General features: G+C 41.0%; 1 protein-coding gene across 1 annotated transcript; it reads left to right on the top strand.

Moving 5' to 3' along the window:
* Positions 1-13,233: 13,233 nt before the first annotated feature.
* On the top strand, positions 13,234-17,555 carry bco2b (beta-carotene oxygenase 2b). The gene is given in 12 exon segments (XM_080504498.1): positions 13,234-13,287; positions 13,375-13,573; positions 13,702-13,913; positions 14,012-14,127; positions 14,312-14,461; positions 14,463-14,619; positions 15,046-15,206; positions 15,297-15,464; positions 15,551-15,688; positions 15,869-16,051; positions 16,576-16,686; positions 16,917-17,555. Coding segments are annotated over 12 exon segments (1,749 nt in total). The 5' UTR covers positions 13,234-13,250; the 3' UTR covers positions 17,034-17,555.
* The last annotated feature ends 558 nt before the right edge of the window (positions 17,556-18,113 follow it).

Genomic DNA, 18,113 nt, shown 5'->3' with positions numbered 1-18,113 from the left:
GATTATTTCCCCCCGTGAACGCGCTCAGGAGGCGGGAGCAGAGCGCGCGCCTTCTTCGTAGAGGCGGAAGAGAAAACGCCACCACGCCTGTTTAATATTACTGAAAACATGTTTTGGGATATTTTGCTCTCACTTCTCTTAATAAATGAAACATATGATTTATTTTTTTTTCATGTTGAAAACAAGTTGTTCCCATTTTTAGTTGATTCAAAGACAGAAATTCTCATAAACTTTTGTAACCTGATGTACTTATTAGTTCCACTCAATTTGATATGATGATTTTTTTTCTACAAGGGGTGCACCAATAGAACTTTTTTTAAAGTATGAGTACTAAAATAGAAAGACTATGCTTTGCTGTGAATCACCGTCGATGCTAGCGTACCTCAAACAGCCTTGAAAGCTACAGTATATGTCTACAGTATGCATAGAGCAATGTGTAGAATGTGTAATACTTTGAACAGTATTCTGAAGGACTGAGGCCGAGTCCAATTATGTTCAGCATCTGGTGTGTAAACCCTGAACTCTTTAGCATGTAGCATGTAGCATGCAGCATGTAACATGTAGCACGACTCCAAGTAAAATCATCCTTGATCCACTGAGCTGTTAAACTAATGAGCGCTGCTCCAAATGTATCTGGTTTGATTCCTGTCTCCACATGCCAACGTGTCCTTGAGCAAGACCCCAAACTGCTCCAACTGGATTGACAACAGTTTCTGCTGGCACGTGAATGGGTGAAAGTGATTAACGATGACAGGAATAGCAATCCAACCTGGTCATCTCTCCATACTAATGTCCGCTTTTTAAATTTTTTAATTTTTTGTTCCCTGCAAGCGTGTGTGTGTGTGTGTGTGTGTGTGTGTGTGTGTGTGTGTGTGTGTGTGTGTGTGTGTGTGTGTGTGTGATTTACACTTGTGGCCTTTCGTGCCAACTGCATCGTTTTCACGCAGTCTCTGCCATTGTCGTGTAAACAACAGATTATTTCAAGAACGTTGCCATGTAAATGCAAAACTTTTCTGAAATGAAAACACAAAAATTATTTTCACTTTAAATGTATTGTGAATGAGGACCCTTGACGCCTGAATTTATTTCCAGTTATGAAAAAAAATGTTTTGCTTTCAAGTAGATGCTAAATTAAGTTGAGTGTTAATTTGATTATAACACTTAAAATAGATATAGATTTAGGTATTTTGTAAATTAGCAACAACAGGCATTTATGATAAAAAAAAAATTAAAAAAAAGCACCTGTTCCCATTTCAGGTATGAAGATTATTTGATTGATATCACAAACATTTCAGTATTTATTTTCAGTCACTTCAGCTTGTCACTTTTTCAGTCACTGGTGGAATTCCAAAAAGCAGTTGCTGTTTTTGTTGAGGCACAGATGAACGTTGCACATCTGTACATAGTCTGGCCCTTACAATTTGGAAGTTTGCAGCGTGCCGCCCATTTTCCACCAATGGCCAGTGGCCGCACACCATCTTAGCAGACTTCCTGTGTCGTAATGGCCTCGGCTGGACCTCGACGCTTCGTTATCTCAAACTGCCTGTCAACATCCAGTGAAGGCCTGGTCGGATCTTTCCCTTCCATGCAGAGGGCCTTTGTAATGGATGCTCTGAAAGCCAGGAAGTCCATCTGCTTCTGTCTAGGAACGCCCATTGACTCACTGTCACGCCGATATAACAACCAGCTGTTCACAATGACCACGTTAACAAAATGAAATCACTTTGAGGACCTGATGTGGATGCGGTAATATGCAATTAGTGCATCAAGAGCATCAACGCCACCCCAGAAATGTGTTGTACAGGCTGATGATGCTTGGGCGTTCCACAGACGCGTTCCTTTTCAGTTTGCTATCCCACCGTTCTATGTTGGAAGCGGGCTGGGCACTGGCAACAATCACCCGTCGATTGCTCGCCACGCCCACGCTATCCACAACAGCCTGTTGCTCTTCAAATGTCCCTCTTACTTTCTGTTTCATCCCCAAGTCTGCACTGAAACTGCCCCCACCTCTGAAGATCTGTTTGTTAGAAAAAAAAGAAAGAAAAAAAAAAACCACAGTAGAGGTTAGTCTCCCCCGAGTCTCCTGCCCAGCAACGATGTGGGACCGGCTGAGTTTTTGTTTACAAAAAAAATCAATGCTTTGCCAAATAGTTGAACAATTTGCTAAATAGATGAAGGAATGGAAACCACCTGGGAAAACCTGGAGTCCGGTTTGAGTTCAATATAATATTGAGATAGGAGATCAAAAGTACTCATTCTTTCTTAATATGAAGGCACTGTGCTGTTTTTGCATGTAGCAATGGCCCATTACATATCAGCAGAATTTCTTTTATTTTTAAAATACAAACGTCTGTTCACTACACTTGATCCTTTCTTCATTCAGTCCCAGAACATATAACTGTTGGCCACTAGAGGGAAGCTGGAAACCACAAGATAAAGAAAAGTAATTCACCGCTGTGCTTTTTTTAAACCCTTTATCTTTAAAGATCTTTAAGGGCTTTCTTGAAGTTGCAGTCACTTCCCTCAGAAACACTAAAATGATTTTCAGACATTTGCGGAATGATTCACAGCTTCCGGTTGGATGAGTTTGTTCAGCAAAAAAAAAAGAGATTTTTTTCTTTTCTTTTTTTCTGCTTTCATCTGTACTTCTCTTCCTTCCTTTTCCAAACAACAGAAAAGAAAATGTAGGTGGATAAAAGAGTTAAAGAGATGTGTGGTTCACTGTGAGTTTACAGAGATATGAAATCTAATATTGTGTTTGTTCTGCACAAACATGTGGCCTGTCGACCAAAACCACCGGTCCAGAGGGGGAAAGACTCACTAAGGCAGATTAAAAAAAAGAAAAGAAAAAGTTCTCTTCTCCTCCATCTTCACTTCCTCCTCCTGGTCTGGCTGGTCCAGAAACCTTGTATTCAAAGTTTCCAGCTCCTTCTTGGTTTTCCTACATTTTCAATATTGGATCATAGGAGCTGCATTCAGAATCTGTTGTGTCTGTGTGAGCTGGACTGGCTCCGCCCGCACATGCCCATCTATGAGAAGAGGAGGAAGTACTTCCTCTCGTGGTGGCATGTGCCAGAGCAGAACTGCCTAATTGTGGGAGGAGTCAAAGGGGAGGAGCCTACCTCGGTTGTGATTGGCTAAACCCCTGATGACACTATATAGGGTTTGATCTCTGATTGGCTGGTTGGAGCAACACACTTTTTAAAAATTGAAACAAGCCAGGGAGAGAGGACACACTTTCTTCACTTCTGGGGCGTCGTTCCAGGTATGGGGACGATCAGTACTGATGGAAAACCTTTAGGAAGTCAATTCTGAATAATATGACGTCTTTAACAATAACTGCTGTTGTTTGCCCCAGTGTGTCCAGTAGGGGTCAAACTGTTGTTAAACTAGTGGACATAACAGTACTTAGAAGCTAAAACCGAGTCCTCAGTTGTAGCAAGATGTTTTTGCTGGAATGAATGATTATATGATGGTGAATTGGTGAAACGTGACGGCTGCAGAAATCACAAGGCCTGAGAACAATTCTCATGTTTTTGCTGAACAGAATCCCTTTATTAAGATGACCATTCCGAACGCTCTTTTTTAACACGGTATTTCAGGTTGTTTATACTGGATTCCGCGAAAATACATGTACCTTCCAAATGAACATTTCAGATAATATCAATACTCCTTTGCGCTGAAAGAAAGGGAAAAGCAGTGAATGGTATGTTTTAACCTTAACCTGCCCCTGGGGGGGGGAAACAAATGAAAGATGGTCTCACTGATAGCATCGTAAATAACAGAGGCTGAGGTGTAAGAAACCATGAAACAGTGAGCAAGAGGAGGTGGAGAGGAAAGAGAAGTCCCAGTGAGGCCGAGATAAGCTAGAGATGGAGTTCAAACTGTGAAAAGGGACTTTGGTGAGGACAAGCTGGTGTTAACAATCTAGGAATTACAGGGCAGTTTGTGAAGATTCCAGCAGTTAAAATAGTGAAAAGATCAGCTGCGCAGCTCCACCTCTAAGCTACTGCCAGCTGAAACAGGAAGTGGTAATGATCACCGCAAGCACTGCCCATGTTTTTCAACTTATTAGAGAGATTCGGTACATTTTCTGGCTCCAAATTGAACTTCAGTAAGAGTGAGTGCCTTCCCCTCAATGGTTTGGCCCTTCAAATACAGGACAATGTTTTACCACTCGAAATGTCTACAACCGGATTCAAATATCTGGGCATTAAAATAACAAAAGATATGCAAAAACTATACCAAGAAAACTTTCTCCCTCTGCATGAGAATGTTAAACGAACAGTACAGAAGTAGGGAATCATTAAAGAGAAAAAAGGGAAGTGGCTTTGGTTGGTTTAACACATGAAATAAAGCCTGACGTTCACACAAACTACTCTCTCTCTCTCTCTCTCTCTCTCTCTCTCTCTCTCTCTCTCTCTCTCTCTCTCTCTCTCTCTCTCTCTCTCTCTCTCTCTCTCAAAAATGTGTTCAGTTAAGAAGCTTGTCTGACTCCAGAGCCGCAGGTTAGAGTCAGATCAAGATATACACTTCGATTAATGTTCACTGCGAAAGAAAATCTCTTGAGGTTTTACTGGGATAAATTGGTAAATAGGTCAGGTTGAGAAATTATATATTTCTTACTTTTCAGCGCTGTACAGTGAATGATAGGATAGAATAAAAACCTTGCTTGAAGTAATGAGTGGAAAATGTAAAGAAATGATGGTTAAATAAAAAAAAAAATACACAAGGGACAAGCATTAATATGGGGAATCACACTGTGCTTCTTGTAAAACCAGAAAAAAAAACTCTGGTATCATGAACTCTCAACATAGATGATGGCGAGGTGAAGGACTGGTTTGAGAAGGGCTTTTTAAAGATTACTTAGTCAATAATAATAAAACTCAAACGGCTTCAAGATATTTTCTCACCAAAGTTTCGAAGTCATTAAATACACAAAGAAAAACATTTACATGCTTCTCTTGGGTTCTGAAGATGATATGGCTTTTAGTCGGTGATGATTCAATGGAATAAAGCTTGAGGTTACTCTAACAACCCCGCCACTGATAAACAATCACAAATGGGTCAGATTCTTCCTGACCTAGAACATTTACAAACGTATACATTATCTTGTGAGTGTAGAGGGAAAACGTCATTATTGCTGTGACTTCAAAGTGGCTCTCAAACCGTGGGTGAACTTCGTCTGACTTGGATGGTGAGAGATAAAGAAAACTATACAGCGGGTCATTTAAAAGCCACGAAGATCTGGAACAGGCACGGATATGTGTGCCAGCGTGCGTTGAGAGTGGCGTGGAGCCAATCGGAACAGCCCCATGGCTCCTGAGATAATAATAATAATAATAATAATAAAAATATATTATTATTATTATTATTATTATTAACAACTATCATTTAAAAGCAGTTCAAAAGTAGTTGAAATGAACTAAAACTGGTTAAAAGATTTAAGATTTAAAAGGTTTAAAAGACCAACACCTAGAAAATTACAGAGCCCCGGGACTCCCAAAGGCTGCGGCTTCACAAGCCCAAGATTCACAAATCACAAGCCTAAGAGTAAATGTTCACAAATTTGTTATTATAAATTGTTGGTTAAAAAAAGTAGAGACGAAAGTAATTATTATTATTTTTTTTTTTTTAAAAGGTAGAGTTTGACAACTCTCTCTCAACTTCAATTGGGGCATCGCCATACCAACGAGCCCATCAGCTCCAGGCCCCGCCTCTTATTGGCCCCGCCTCTTATTGGCTCCGCCTCCGGCCTCACGCCAGGTCAAGAGCGCTGTCCTGGTCAAACCGTGGACCCAGGCTTTAGTGGTGGGGGGGTGGATACAAGTGTCCCTTCGTCCCACTGCACTCTGGCTTCATTCCTGACTTTCCTGTCCAACTGTCCTTTTCTTCCTGGACCTTGCCGACACCTTGTCCTGTCCTCTGGTCTCTCCCGAGTGTTTCTCTCAGCGTCTGAGTGTCCTCCTCTTGCCCAGGTCTCTTAGTAAAGAGCTGATCCTGAACTCCCCGCACGATCACTGTCCATCGAGGACACCAGATGAACCAGGGCACCCTGTACTGAGGAGACAAACGGGTGTGCATGGACAGGGTTTTAACTGTTAGCAATGACAGGACAACGTACCAAACGCGGACAATGGGCCGGTTTTCCCGGCAAATTTCAAGCCGAGCTAAAAAGGCCAAAATGCTAGAGGTTTTCCCGATGTCAGCCATCTTGGATTCCTCTGCCAAGCAGACCCAACACAAATGGAAAGTTGCGGATCTGTTTACTGCAGGTCCTTTTCCTGTCTTACGGTTCCCATTGTCGTCCAAATGCTTTGTTTTGTTCCTTTTTTCCCCCCATCCTTACGTACAATATTGTATAGTTACAGTATATATTTTTTTGTTTTCCCTCATCAATGTAAAAAAACCCCAAAAAAACAACCAATTACCAGCTTCCACGCTTTCCTGGGGCATCACAACGACTTGTATTAATTTTTCACTCAGTCCTGACCGAAACTTAACATTCCACTTAAAACCTCCAAATGCAACGATCTTCATCTTTGTGACCTCTGCTTTTGTTCCAATCAGCTCATAACAATGTTCCGCCTTATCACCACCATGAACCGTGGAATTCCCAATGGACTCGACTGGGTATCTGAGCTCCGCTGGGGGCAACTTTTGAACTCTCGGTGACTGTTCAGAGGGCAGAAGCACCTTTACCTTGTAGATAATGGCAATGATGTACAGTTACACTGCTTCACAACAGACCAAGTCAGGGCAGCAAACAACACAGAGCTGGACTCTTTGGAGCAATCATAACAACCTTGTAAGACATGCTCGCGACCTCCTTCTTGGCTCTAAATTTCACGGCGGTCGCTGAGAAAACCAAGTTGCTGTTTGTGCAGCACATTGCCGGGAGCGCCGGTTTGTTCCCGATCAGTCCGGAGCGAGGGCAAGAAGAATGAGCAAAGACAAGCCACATCTGTAACCAGCAGATAAACAGTAACAGCGCTGCAGGGTGGAAGACAATTTTAAAACACAGTGTATTTCCTGTCAATTCCAAATTTTGATAAATGGTGTGCTTTGTCTTGATCGTTCATCAGCTTCAAGTATATTTTTTTCTAAATGGTTGAGGTTTAGGTTTAGGGTTTGCACAAACCAAAGGAATTTTCCGTTTCCGTCAGAAACCAGTGCTGGGTGGATTTTAATCTGGTTTCAAGAGATGCTGGAAAGCAGTCTGTCAGGGACAGCGTACCATTCCACCTGATTCAGGCAGAGAATATCATCCGGCGGCCAAAGTTAGATCTCATTGTCTGCAGCCACATCTTCCTCCACGTGCACAATCAGAGAGAGATCAAACTGGTGAAACAGTTTGGAGGTAAACACAGAATCGGAGGTGGTTTTGGTGGTTTTGAAATGTGTTTCGGATTGATAAATCCAGCATGTATTGGGTCAACCACAGTAACAGTAACAGGATAAAGTGTCCATCTGTCCTCCACAGCCACACTATAGCACTGGCGTCCCTCAGGGTTGTGTGTTGAGTCCCCTCCGGAAATGTGGGTTCCTAAAGCAGTCCGGCCCACTAAACAACATCGCCAAAGTTTATTTTATCTTATTTATTGTTTCCCCCCCTCTTTTTCCCCCTTTTTTCCATATTGTACTATTCTTTCTTTTATTACACGATTCACGTATGTGACATTTTGTTCTTTTGCACTGTGAGGAGCAGCTCTCAGATTTTGTTCTGCACCACATAATGATAATAAAGACTTTCTTTCCTATTCTATTTCAGATATATCTGAACTGAGGGAAACTTGTAAGCAGATGATCACACGGATGTTCTGTTTTGGGTTTGGTTGATTGCCTGAGGTTCTGGAAGACGTCCATTCATTGGTTGTGGTCCTAAATCTGCCTCATATCAAAAGAACTGGAACAACATAATGAGAGGATATTTTGTTTGGAAAGTGAAGCATTGATTAATGAAAAATGAATACCCACACAGTACAAATCTGCCAAAAAAAAACAACCAACGGGACTAATAAATGGAGGCACTGCAATGGCTTGGTGACTGAGGACAATGAATAATTAATAATTGCTTTTCTTATTTTATTTAACTCATTAGAAGTGAATGCAAGAAACACACCCCGAAGTGGTGGTACTGGTTCACCGTCTGGTGTCTCAGCGAGAATATCTGCCGTGATGGCAATTTTCAATTTCAATTTTCTTCTTGTACTTGTGTTGATTATTTCCAGGGGTTCAGAGTTCCTCCCGACAGTAAAGAGCTAAACCAAATGATTACATTTCAGTTCATCAACGACTTCTGGATTAGAGTCATCCAATCGCGCACACGCTAGAAACTTTAACAATGGAAGTACACAGACATTTGTTTGCTTCATCAGTGGGTCCGAACAACATCGTCGTGAAAGCGGGGCCTCAGTCTCTATTTTATAGATGAGGAACAACTGTCTCTACTAAATAAGTAGTTACTTAATTAAGCAAGTGATGAATGTGTGGTTTTTTCTTCCAACCATCAGCAGATCCAGGATCAGAGATTAACCACATCCTTCATATGATCAGTGTTTTCATTGTTATCAGTAAAATACTTTAGATGGCTGGTTTATCTGGATCTTTTCCTCATGGCATTGTTCAGCATATTCCAAATTCCTACCATGTTTTGTTAATTCTGATCAGATAGTTTGCTGTAGTACTCTTGTTTTGATACCCGTAAAATAATTGTTATTTTATTTCTATTTTCTATATTTATTCTCTGCTGCTTCAGTTCTAGGTTTAATGCTTTGTAATCCCTTCCTGATCCACGGTGTGTCTCCATATCGATTTATTCCAGTGTGTTTCTTGGACAATTTCTAGCATATGAAAATGTGGGAAGTATACAAAAATGTTTCACATCAGTGTTGTCCAGTTCTGTTTAAACAGACCTTCTTTAAATGTTTTCACTCTTTTAAATTGTTGTCCTTTAATCCGTGCTTACTTCTTGTCGCAGCCGTCATATAACCAGTAGATTGTCACTTATATCGTTAAACAATGATTTTTGTTTTGCTATTTTGGGATAAAGACTCAGAATGAGCGTCGTATCGATAAAACTCTTGTTGGTTTGTGATTCTTTTTCGGGTTCAGCAGATCGATGTTAAAAAAAAAAACCCAACAGGTCAACAAGTTGTTGATGTTTCCTCCACCCGCTCCCCGAAGATTTATAAATCATAACCTGGTGTTCCATAGATTCTTTTCTATTATAGATATCTCCTGTCATACATTCAATTACATCATCCCGTGACATCACGCTCATGTTAAAACCTTAAAGCCGTCATATTCATAATGCTGCACTAAATAAAACGAAGAGAGATTGAAATTATTTCCCCTCGACAAATAGAAATACTAAAGATTCTTGAAGTTACGTTTAAAATATTGGTCCCTCCTCTGTTTCTGTGTGTACGAGTGTAATGATCACACAACAGGAGCAACTTTGGAAAGTTATTAAAAAATGTTTAAACAAAAAACAAAAAACGAGTATTTTAAAAGTGGAGTAATGGGATTATTGACTTGCTTTCTTCAGATTTCACTCAGAGTAGAAGTGGAAGTGACATGATGTCGATTGAAGGGTCATAAAATTGCCATAAACCTTGACGTTAAAAGTTTAGTTGGTTAATAGATAAGACAATCAGTCTGGCCTTTCTGTCACAGTTTGACGCCTGGCGGAGAAACGCCGGATTTCACCGGCTGCAAATAATTCAACATTCCTTAATTATAATTCAAATGCCGGCAGGTTTACTGTACGAGTCACTTCAACAAGTTTCTGTTAAAAAAAAACACATAATCTATTTTTCTCCTCAGTTAATACGATCGTGAATTGAAAGTGACTTTCCCGACAGAGAGCGAACATTTAGTAACACCAACCAGTAGTATATTATGATGGCTGGGTTCATGTTGAGGCTGACAGATAACTGTCAACAGATAAGATAAAGAAACGTTATGTTGTCACTGATAGACGCCAGCTATTTGAAATCACCTGTATGTTAAAGCCAGCAGCGTAACGAGGCTTCTCTCCTCTCCGGAAGGTGAAGTTCCGTTGTACTTCACTCCTTCGTCGTCTCCCGCTGTGGCGAAAAGTGTTTTTTTTTTTCCAGGACCTCAGAACCCATCCGGCTTTTCTTTGCTTTATTACTTTATTTATTACTGTCCATCCTCGTATATTTAAGACAACAACAATTATTTAAAAACAAACAAACATGGACATATAGTGAATACACTATTCACAATATAAACAAGTTCCAAATTCTATGACATCTAATCAGGTCTTTCAACTTCATGAAAAACACGTTTGAATGGACGACTTTTTTAAGTTGTCTTAAAGTTGTCATAATTTAATATGGAATCAAAAAAGAAAATGCTTTTAATACATTTTCTTTATCCCTTTTTTTTGACACTTTCTTTTTTATTATTCAATAAAGAATTTTCTTACAAAAACAGTTGCTAAACGTCTTCCACGAGATGCTGGGTCCAGCAGACGTACTTTTCCCAATACTGCGCTGTGCGTGTGAAACACCACAGCTAGGCGTTTTTCACTTGATGAAACGTTGCCGTGGAAACGGGGCCGAAGAGGAATTTGGCTGATGGTGTCGAGTCATGAATGGAAAAACTCAAACACAGTGATCGTCAACAGCTTTGACTTTTTCCTCCACTGACTGAGCTGACACCTTAGTTTCCTCTTTCTCACCATACTGGGTATAAGTGAACGTCCAGCAGCTTGTTGTGGTGCGTTTTTTGTGTGTTTTTTTTTTGTGCTGACTCATCACAGCGTGCATGCTGGAAAAGCCGTACACTCCTCTGCTTGTGTTCAATATGTACTTTAATACTGCGCCTGCTGCGGGGCACGGGGTGTTTTGCTGGGAATTTCCCAGCCGCAGTTCCATCATAACCGAGGCGTGAGCTTACTCGGATGCTTTTTTTGGATATCCGATGCTTTTTTTTTTTTACTTTCAGCAGCATGTTTTTTTTTTGTTTGTTTTTTTTGTTATTTTGTTTATTATAAAAGCACACCAGTTTTCCACATTGCATAATGCTAAATCATCTGATTCATAATATTATTTTCACTTGTGCTGAGTCATACTTGCACTGCTGATCATTTTTAACCCCCCGGGATATTGTGAAGGATATTTAAAGGGTTGTGTTTGTTTTTCCTTCATTTAGAAGTGATGAATCAACTCGGGATGCACCTATACCAGTATCAGGTACTACACAGTAGACTTGTAACAGCACGAGTGATTGGTTTGGAGATTCTATAATATGAATTAGAATGGCAAAAGTACAACAGGCTGGAGTTACATTCTGCCAAAAATATCAAGAGGAAGTGAAAGATAGTTCCTACAACGCCAACGACTTAATCAGCAGAGACATTTGGACCAGTAGTGATTTCTGTAGCCTGTCAAAATGGTTTTTCATTGTAACCACCATTCAAATGTTGTTGATCTTCGGATACAAGATGGAAAAAGTGCAAATTTGACCCGGAGCAATTAAAATATGGATTTTTGGAATAATGAGTACAAAAAGGGACAGGAAACGACAGCGTGTTCTGTTGTGAAGCGCCGTTCAAACTGAAGAGCCACTCAGGAACTGATCATGATTTGAGATTATATTTTTCTATTTTTAGTGGTATCAAGTTTTATCAATATGTTTTTAACGTAAAAAATTGTTTATAGTATAACTTGTGTATATATATATGTGTGTGTATATATATATATATATATATATATATATATTTCTTTTTTTTCATATTGAGGCCAATGCGAGCAGCAATTTCATTATATCAACAATTCTATTGTATTCTATTCTATATTAGCTCTGTCGACTGTCACCGCTGCTTCTGAAACTTCATCAAGAGTAAAGCTTGTCTCCATCTGGCTCATTAACATACAAATGACATGGTTTGGCAAAAAAAAAATCTTATTTTTGCAGTTTTGATATTTATTTCAATTTGGTACATGCAGTTGTCCTCAGCCTCTTATTAATTTACTCTGAGAAGCATGTTACACAGAAAATATAGATATAAAAGATGATGTGTGTTTTCAACATATACTTTGAAAAATATTTCACTGGTGTACGTGTGTGTGTGTGTGTGTGTGTGTGTGTGTGTGTGTGTGTGTGTGTGTGTGTGTGTGTGTGTGTGTGTGTGTGTGTGTGTTTGCCCGGCGGTGGCCTGCCTACCTGTGCAGGTGGAACCCGACTTCGGTATCAGTAAACAGTATCTGCAAACCAAGCAAGTCCTCAGCGAACCCATAAAATACTCCGCAGAGCTTTTTACTGCTGAACTGTACTGTGTGGACATTTCATACATGTCCTGTTTAAAACCGTTAATGTGGATGCAAAAATGTGGAACCTTGAGAAACATTTGCAAAGTTCAAGCCAATACATTAAAAATAACAAAATTAAAAAGCTATAAGATGGAAGAACTGGAATAAACATAATAAAAATACAACATTTGATGTCTTTGTTTGCTGCACAAGTACATAGATGGTGTATTTGTTTGTACAATATATTATAATGACATAAATGAGGGGTAAAGTGCATACGTGTAAGTTTTATTATTGTGTGTCATGTGTATAAAATATATGATCTGAAATATGTAACATGCATGAATATAAACGTATGCACAAACATTTACAATATATTGATGTTTATTTTAATGTAAATATAATGTGAGTAAAACAAAAAACAGGGCCTTTCAAAGGCTTTTTACTCCATGAACATTTAAAACACACAAACACACCCAAACCCTTTGGTTTGATGATCACAGGAAACACTAATCTAATCTGTCTGCCATAACTATTAAGTGTGTCTGTTCTCTCAAGTAATTAATTCATTTTCTGTACTTATTTGCTAACGTCACATTTATTTTTAGCCACCGTTTGAAAAATAAACGTATTATAATGTGTGTATCCACACACAAGCCTGGAACAGCGACTTCCCTCAGGACTGTATGTGTGTATTTTGAGTATGGCAAATAATGACACGGTAATATACAGCTCATTGGGAAACTCTCAGATTGTCTCTGTAAATAAGTCACCACTTGTCTTCTCTCAAGGAGACAGTGCATCTGATGCTTACCCAAGCATAGAATCACGGTCTATTCACACACTCATGTGACTGTTTTGTGGGCGTCACAAGTCGAGGGATGGTATAAAGGTTAGTGCCGGGCTCGGTCAGAGAGCAGAATCACAGAAGAGAGACTCCAGCTTCCAGCAAACCGAGCTGCAGCCATGGAAACCACCACACATCACCTCAGAAACTCCCCGGGTAAGCCTTGAACTCTACCTGCTTTGCACACTTCAGTTATTCACTTGAATCACGCGATTTACACCTCGATTTGTTTCATGACCACAGAACTCCAGAAATACAAGTCCTGCAAGAGCAGCACCCAGTTCACTGATGTGCACGGACTGCCTTGCATTGAGAAGCTGGTGAGCTCCGTGGAGGAGACGCCCGAGCCCATCAGCACCGACATCACTGGAACCATCCCGTCGTGGATCCAGGGGAACTTCCTGAGGAATGGACCCGGGAAGTTTGAGATCGGAAACCAAAGGTAAGCAGGTGACGATCGATTAAAAATCAAACTAGGTTTTGCAGGACGAATAAATAGAGTGGAGATGTTAATAAAACCCAAAGATTTTCAAGGTGGACTTTGCAACCCGGACTCTCTGCCCCCCTCAGGTTCAACCACTGGTTTGACGGTATGGCTTTGCTGCATCAGTTCAAAATATCCAATGGACAGGTGACATACAAGAGCCGCTTCCTGTCCAGTGACAGCTACAAGTCCAACAAGGAGCACAACCGCATCGCCATGTCTGAGTTTGGGACGATCACCATGCCGGACCCCTGCAAAAACTTCTTTCAGCGCTTCCTGTCCAGATTTGAATTACCCAGTGAGTATTTGGAACTTCAAAGACGTATGAAGAACATGTCAGGTTGAAACAGCTCGATCCTCTTCCGTGTCATTAAACTGTCTCTTCTGCTCCCCCAGAGCCCACAGACAATGCCAATGTCAGCTTTGTGACCTACAAAGGAGATTACTACGTCAGCACAGAGACCAACATCATGCACAAGGTGGACCCTGAGACTCTGCAGGCAACCCAAAAGGTAACCCAGTCTTGATATCGCTTTGGAATTGCTTTATCGACACATCATCATTAAATTCGAGTCATAAAAAAAGACTATCACGAGCTCAAAGGCTCCTGTTCTGAGTAGCGACTGAATAAAACGATAAAACAGGAAATGAAGTGTGATAAAGATGACGTCTGACTGACTGCTTTGTTTATATTAGGTGGACTGGACCAAGTTTGTTGCAGTAAACGGAGCCACGGCGCACCCTCACACTGAGAACGACGGAACGACGTACAACATGGGGAATTCCTACTCGCCTAAAGGTACGCCGAAGTCACACAATGTGGGCTGTATTTGTGTCTGTTTGGGTCGTGTGTCTGACTGTACCTGACCCAACAGGAGCCTCCTACAACATCATCAGAGTGCCTCCGACCAAGGAAGCCGACGGAGAGACGTTGGAGGGAGCGACAGTGCTGTGCTCCATTCCTTCAACTGACAAGACTAAACCCTCCTACTACCACAGCTTCGGTGAGCTTTCTCTCAATTGACCGGGTCACATTCACATCGATATGTAAAAATCTGCTCCATCCACACGAAATACTGTGTCTTTAGTCATGTGACAACGTTTAGTGTTTGGTAGATCGGTCACATTCTGCCACAGTGGAGAAACGATCCAATTTGGCAATAAACAACAAGTGTCTTGAATCTGAACAAGGGATTCCTAATTGTGCAGATATTCAGTCATAGTATGAGAAATATAACTTGTCAAGCAAAGATTGACACATACTGGTATTCTATTTGCTCCCCAAAATATCCACAATGATTAATAAAGTGGTATTTACAACTGGTTCAGTATTAAATTGTGACATAGAAGAAGGGATGAGGAAGATGAATGAGAAGGTCACCCTCTAATTCTTCATTTAAAACTAATATGCGCTTCCTGATGTCTTCCAGCAATGTCCCAGAACTTCGTGGTGTTCATTGAGCAGCCCATCAAGATGGACCTGCTGAAGATCGTGACGGGAAAGCTGACGGGGAAAAGCATCAGTGACAGTTTCTTTTGGGACTCCAAACTCAGCACCACATTCCACCTGGTCAACAAACACACTGGGATGGTACGCCCTCAGCCCAAACACCCATGTATATATACATAGATATATATGTATATAGATCACATAATTTAAATTCCTTTTTCTACCTTTCAGGTAAGACCCATGAAGTATCTTGCCGATCCCCTTTTGGCGCTTCATCAGATCAACGCCTACGAGGAGAACGGCTTCTTGATCATTGACTTGTGTGCGTCGGACGACGGCCAGGCCATCAACAACTACAACGTCCAGAACCTGCGGCAGTCTGGCGATGCTCTGGACGAGGTCCGCAGGCTGAAGCAAAGCTCTATCTGTTCAGATCGGAAACATTTGGGCCGGTTGAAGCTGACAGAAGGTGCATTTTTCCGCAGGTGTATAACACCATGTGTCGAGTCTTCCCCCGGCGTTTTGTTCTGCCCCTCAATGTGGACAAACACACACCCTACAGCCAGAACCTGACCGAGCGGGTCGGCACTGCAGCCACCGCCTTCAGAGTTGGGAAGAACAAGGTGAGTCAGTTGTATATATTCAACGTATCTCAAAACATGGGACTATAGTTGTGAAGATAAACATCTACATCTGCATTTGCTGTTATTAATCTTTACATGAGGCCAAATAAGATGGTTGCATGGCTGAAACTTAATCAGGGAGACATTAGAGGTCACTCCTACCTCTTGTTGGATGTGTAGGTGTTCTGTACCCACGAGGACCTTCATGGCGAGGATCTCCATCAGTATGGCGGTCTGGAGTTCCCTCAGATCAACTATGGCGCATACAACACCCGCCCGTATCGCTATTTCTATGGCTGCGGCTTCAGACACCTTGTTGGAGACTCCCTGATCAAGATGGATCTCCACGATAAACACATGAAGGTAAGTGAGAGTCCGTTTGCAGCATGACGGCGCTCAGAACCGCTGAAAGCCGAATGTGGTGACAATTCGCTCTCGAGGTGGAACTTTTCAGCACTTCGGTGGCATTGTCGTGAAAAACAAAATCTTCTGAAAACACTCAGCCTCTGTCCCCTTGTTTATAGTCCCCCACCTAATGTTTATAGATTATTGTCCTCTGCTGCCCGTGCATGGGTTCATTACAAGAACAAGCAGCGCCCACTGGTGGCCTGGAATGCAAACTACATAATAGTCAGTGTGTCTGTCGTTTATGATGAATACATGTCTTATTAAAAGGCCCTGAATGTTTACCTTTTAGTCCCTGATCACAACAAATCCAATATAAACAAACACAAGCTCCTAATAATTAGCGGTACCTCTTCTTTTTTTTTTTTTTTTTTTTTTTAAGAGTAGAGAGCTTTATTCCTCCCCAGGGGGAAACATAACTTTGTTCTTCATACTGCTGCAGATGTCTGCGTGATATAATGAATGTGACTCTTCTGTCTCAGGTGTGGCGACATCCTGGCCTGTATCCCTCTGAGCCGGTCTTTGTCCCGTCCCCTGACGCCACACGGGAGGACGACGGGGTTGTGATGTCCATAGTGGTCACTCCAAACAAGGTCAGTCAAGTTACTCCACTCTGACTGACGTCTGAGATGACGAATGATCCCCAAATGAACAGCGCAGTGCCGTTAAACAAAGTCCCGCTGATTCAGAAGAAGCGCATTTTATTGCTAAAATTCATCAACCATTAGCTGGATTGTACTTTAAATTCTATGAAGTGTTGAAACACTTATGTAGCTGTAACTTTTTCCTCTCTCTCTCTCTCTCTCTCTCTCTCTCTCTGCAGGACAAGAGTACTTTCCTTCTGGTTTTAGACGCGACGACTTTCGAGGAGTTGGGCAGGGCCGAGGTTCCAGTCAACATCCCCTACGGCTTCCACGGCACATTTGATGCCAAAGTATAGGCGAAAACTCAGACCTCACATAAACATGTGATATTGTGTAATAATGCCAACAACATGTAGATAGTATCTCTTGTGCACCTTTTGTCGTAACTCACATACTGATTTCAGGGTTCATCAGTCTGTATTTCTTGACTCCAACCATGTCTTCTTATTTTCTGCTGCTGTTGTGTTTGAAACTTTGAAAGTCGTTGTAAATAGGTAATGTTTCTATATTTTATACCCCATATATCAGTTGCTGCAGTTTTCCACATTTAAAACGTGTCCTGTGAAGAAGGATTTGAATCGTCTGTGATATATCTACTATTCCATATGCACCTTGTGTTATTGCAATAAATTTAACTGAACTTCAGAACTTTTTTTTTTTAACTACATGCTGTCCTGTAAGAATGACGAATAATCTAATAATTAATTATGATTATTGGCAATTAGAAATATTGCTGGTGAGAAACATCTATTGTTATAAAGAATGACTAAGTGTATTTAATGTCTGCAGGAAACACTGCAGAGACTTTTCAGACAATAAAGTTGCAACGAAAAATAAAGTTTGATTTTTTTTCTTTAACCGTATTCTGAATATTGTGAAGACTTATATTCCCTGTCAGATCGAAGGTTGTCAGACACTGCAGGGCTCTCCTGTTTACGAGACAAGCACTTTGGCCAGCTATGCCACAGCGCCCCCTATAGCACATTTCCAGTGCTGCATTAAGTGGGTTTCAGCTGCATTGTTTGACAACACAAACTGACCTTTGCAGCATCACCAGAGACCTGGAGCAGAATGAGGCCTAAAGGTCTGAACACCAGGAGCCACTGATCTAACACATGTCCACAATTCAAGAGCCTCAGTCGATTTCTGCACATCTTTAGGCCCGAGACCATTTCAAACAAAGACCTTTTTGAAAAGGATTAAATCTGTGGCTCCTGTCTGAACAAAGAGGCACTTTGTACTTTGACGAGCCAGGCCACAACACTGAATTATGCCCAAATATACCTTTTTGCATCAATCAATCAATCAATCAATCAATCAATCAATCAATCAATCAATCAATCAATCAATCAATCATATGTTCTTCTTCTATATGT

Source organism: Blennius ocellaris (genome assembly GCF_963422515.1).
Source record: "Blennius ocellaris genome assembly, chromosome: 2".
Taxonomy (NCBI): Eukaryota; Metazoa; Chordata; class Actinopteri; order Blenniiformes; family Blenniidae; genus Blennius; species Blennius ocellaris.
The sequence above is the reverse complement of the archived record's forward strand: the minus strand, read 5'-3'. Positions and strand labels throughout refer to the sequence as shown.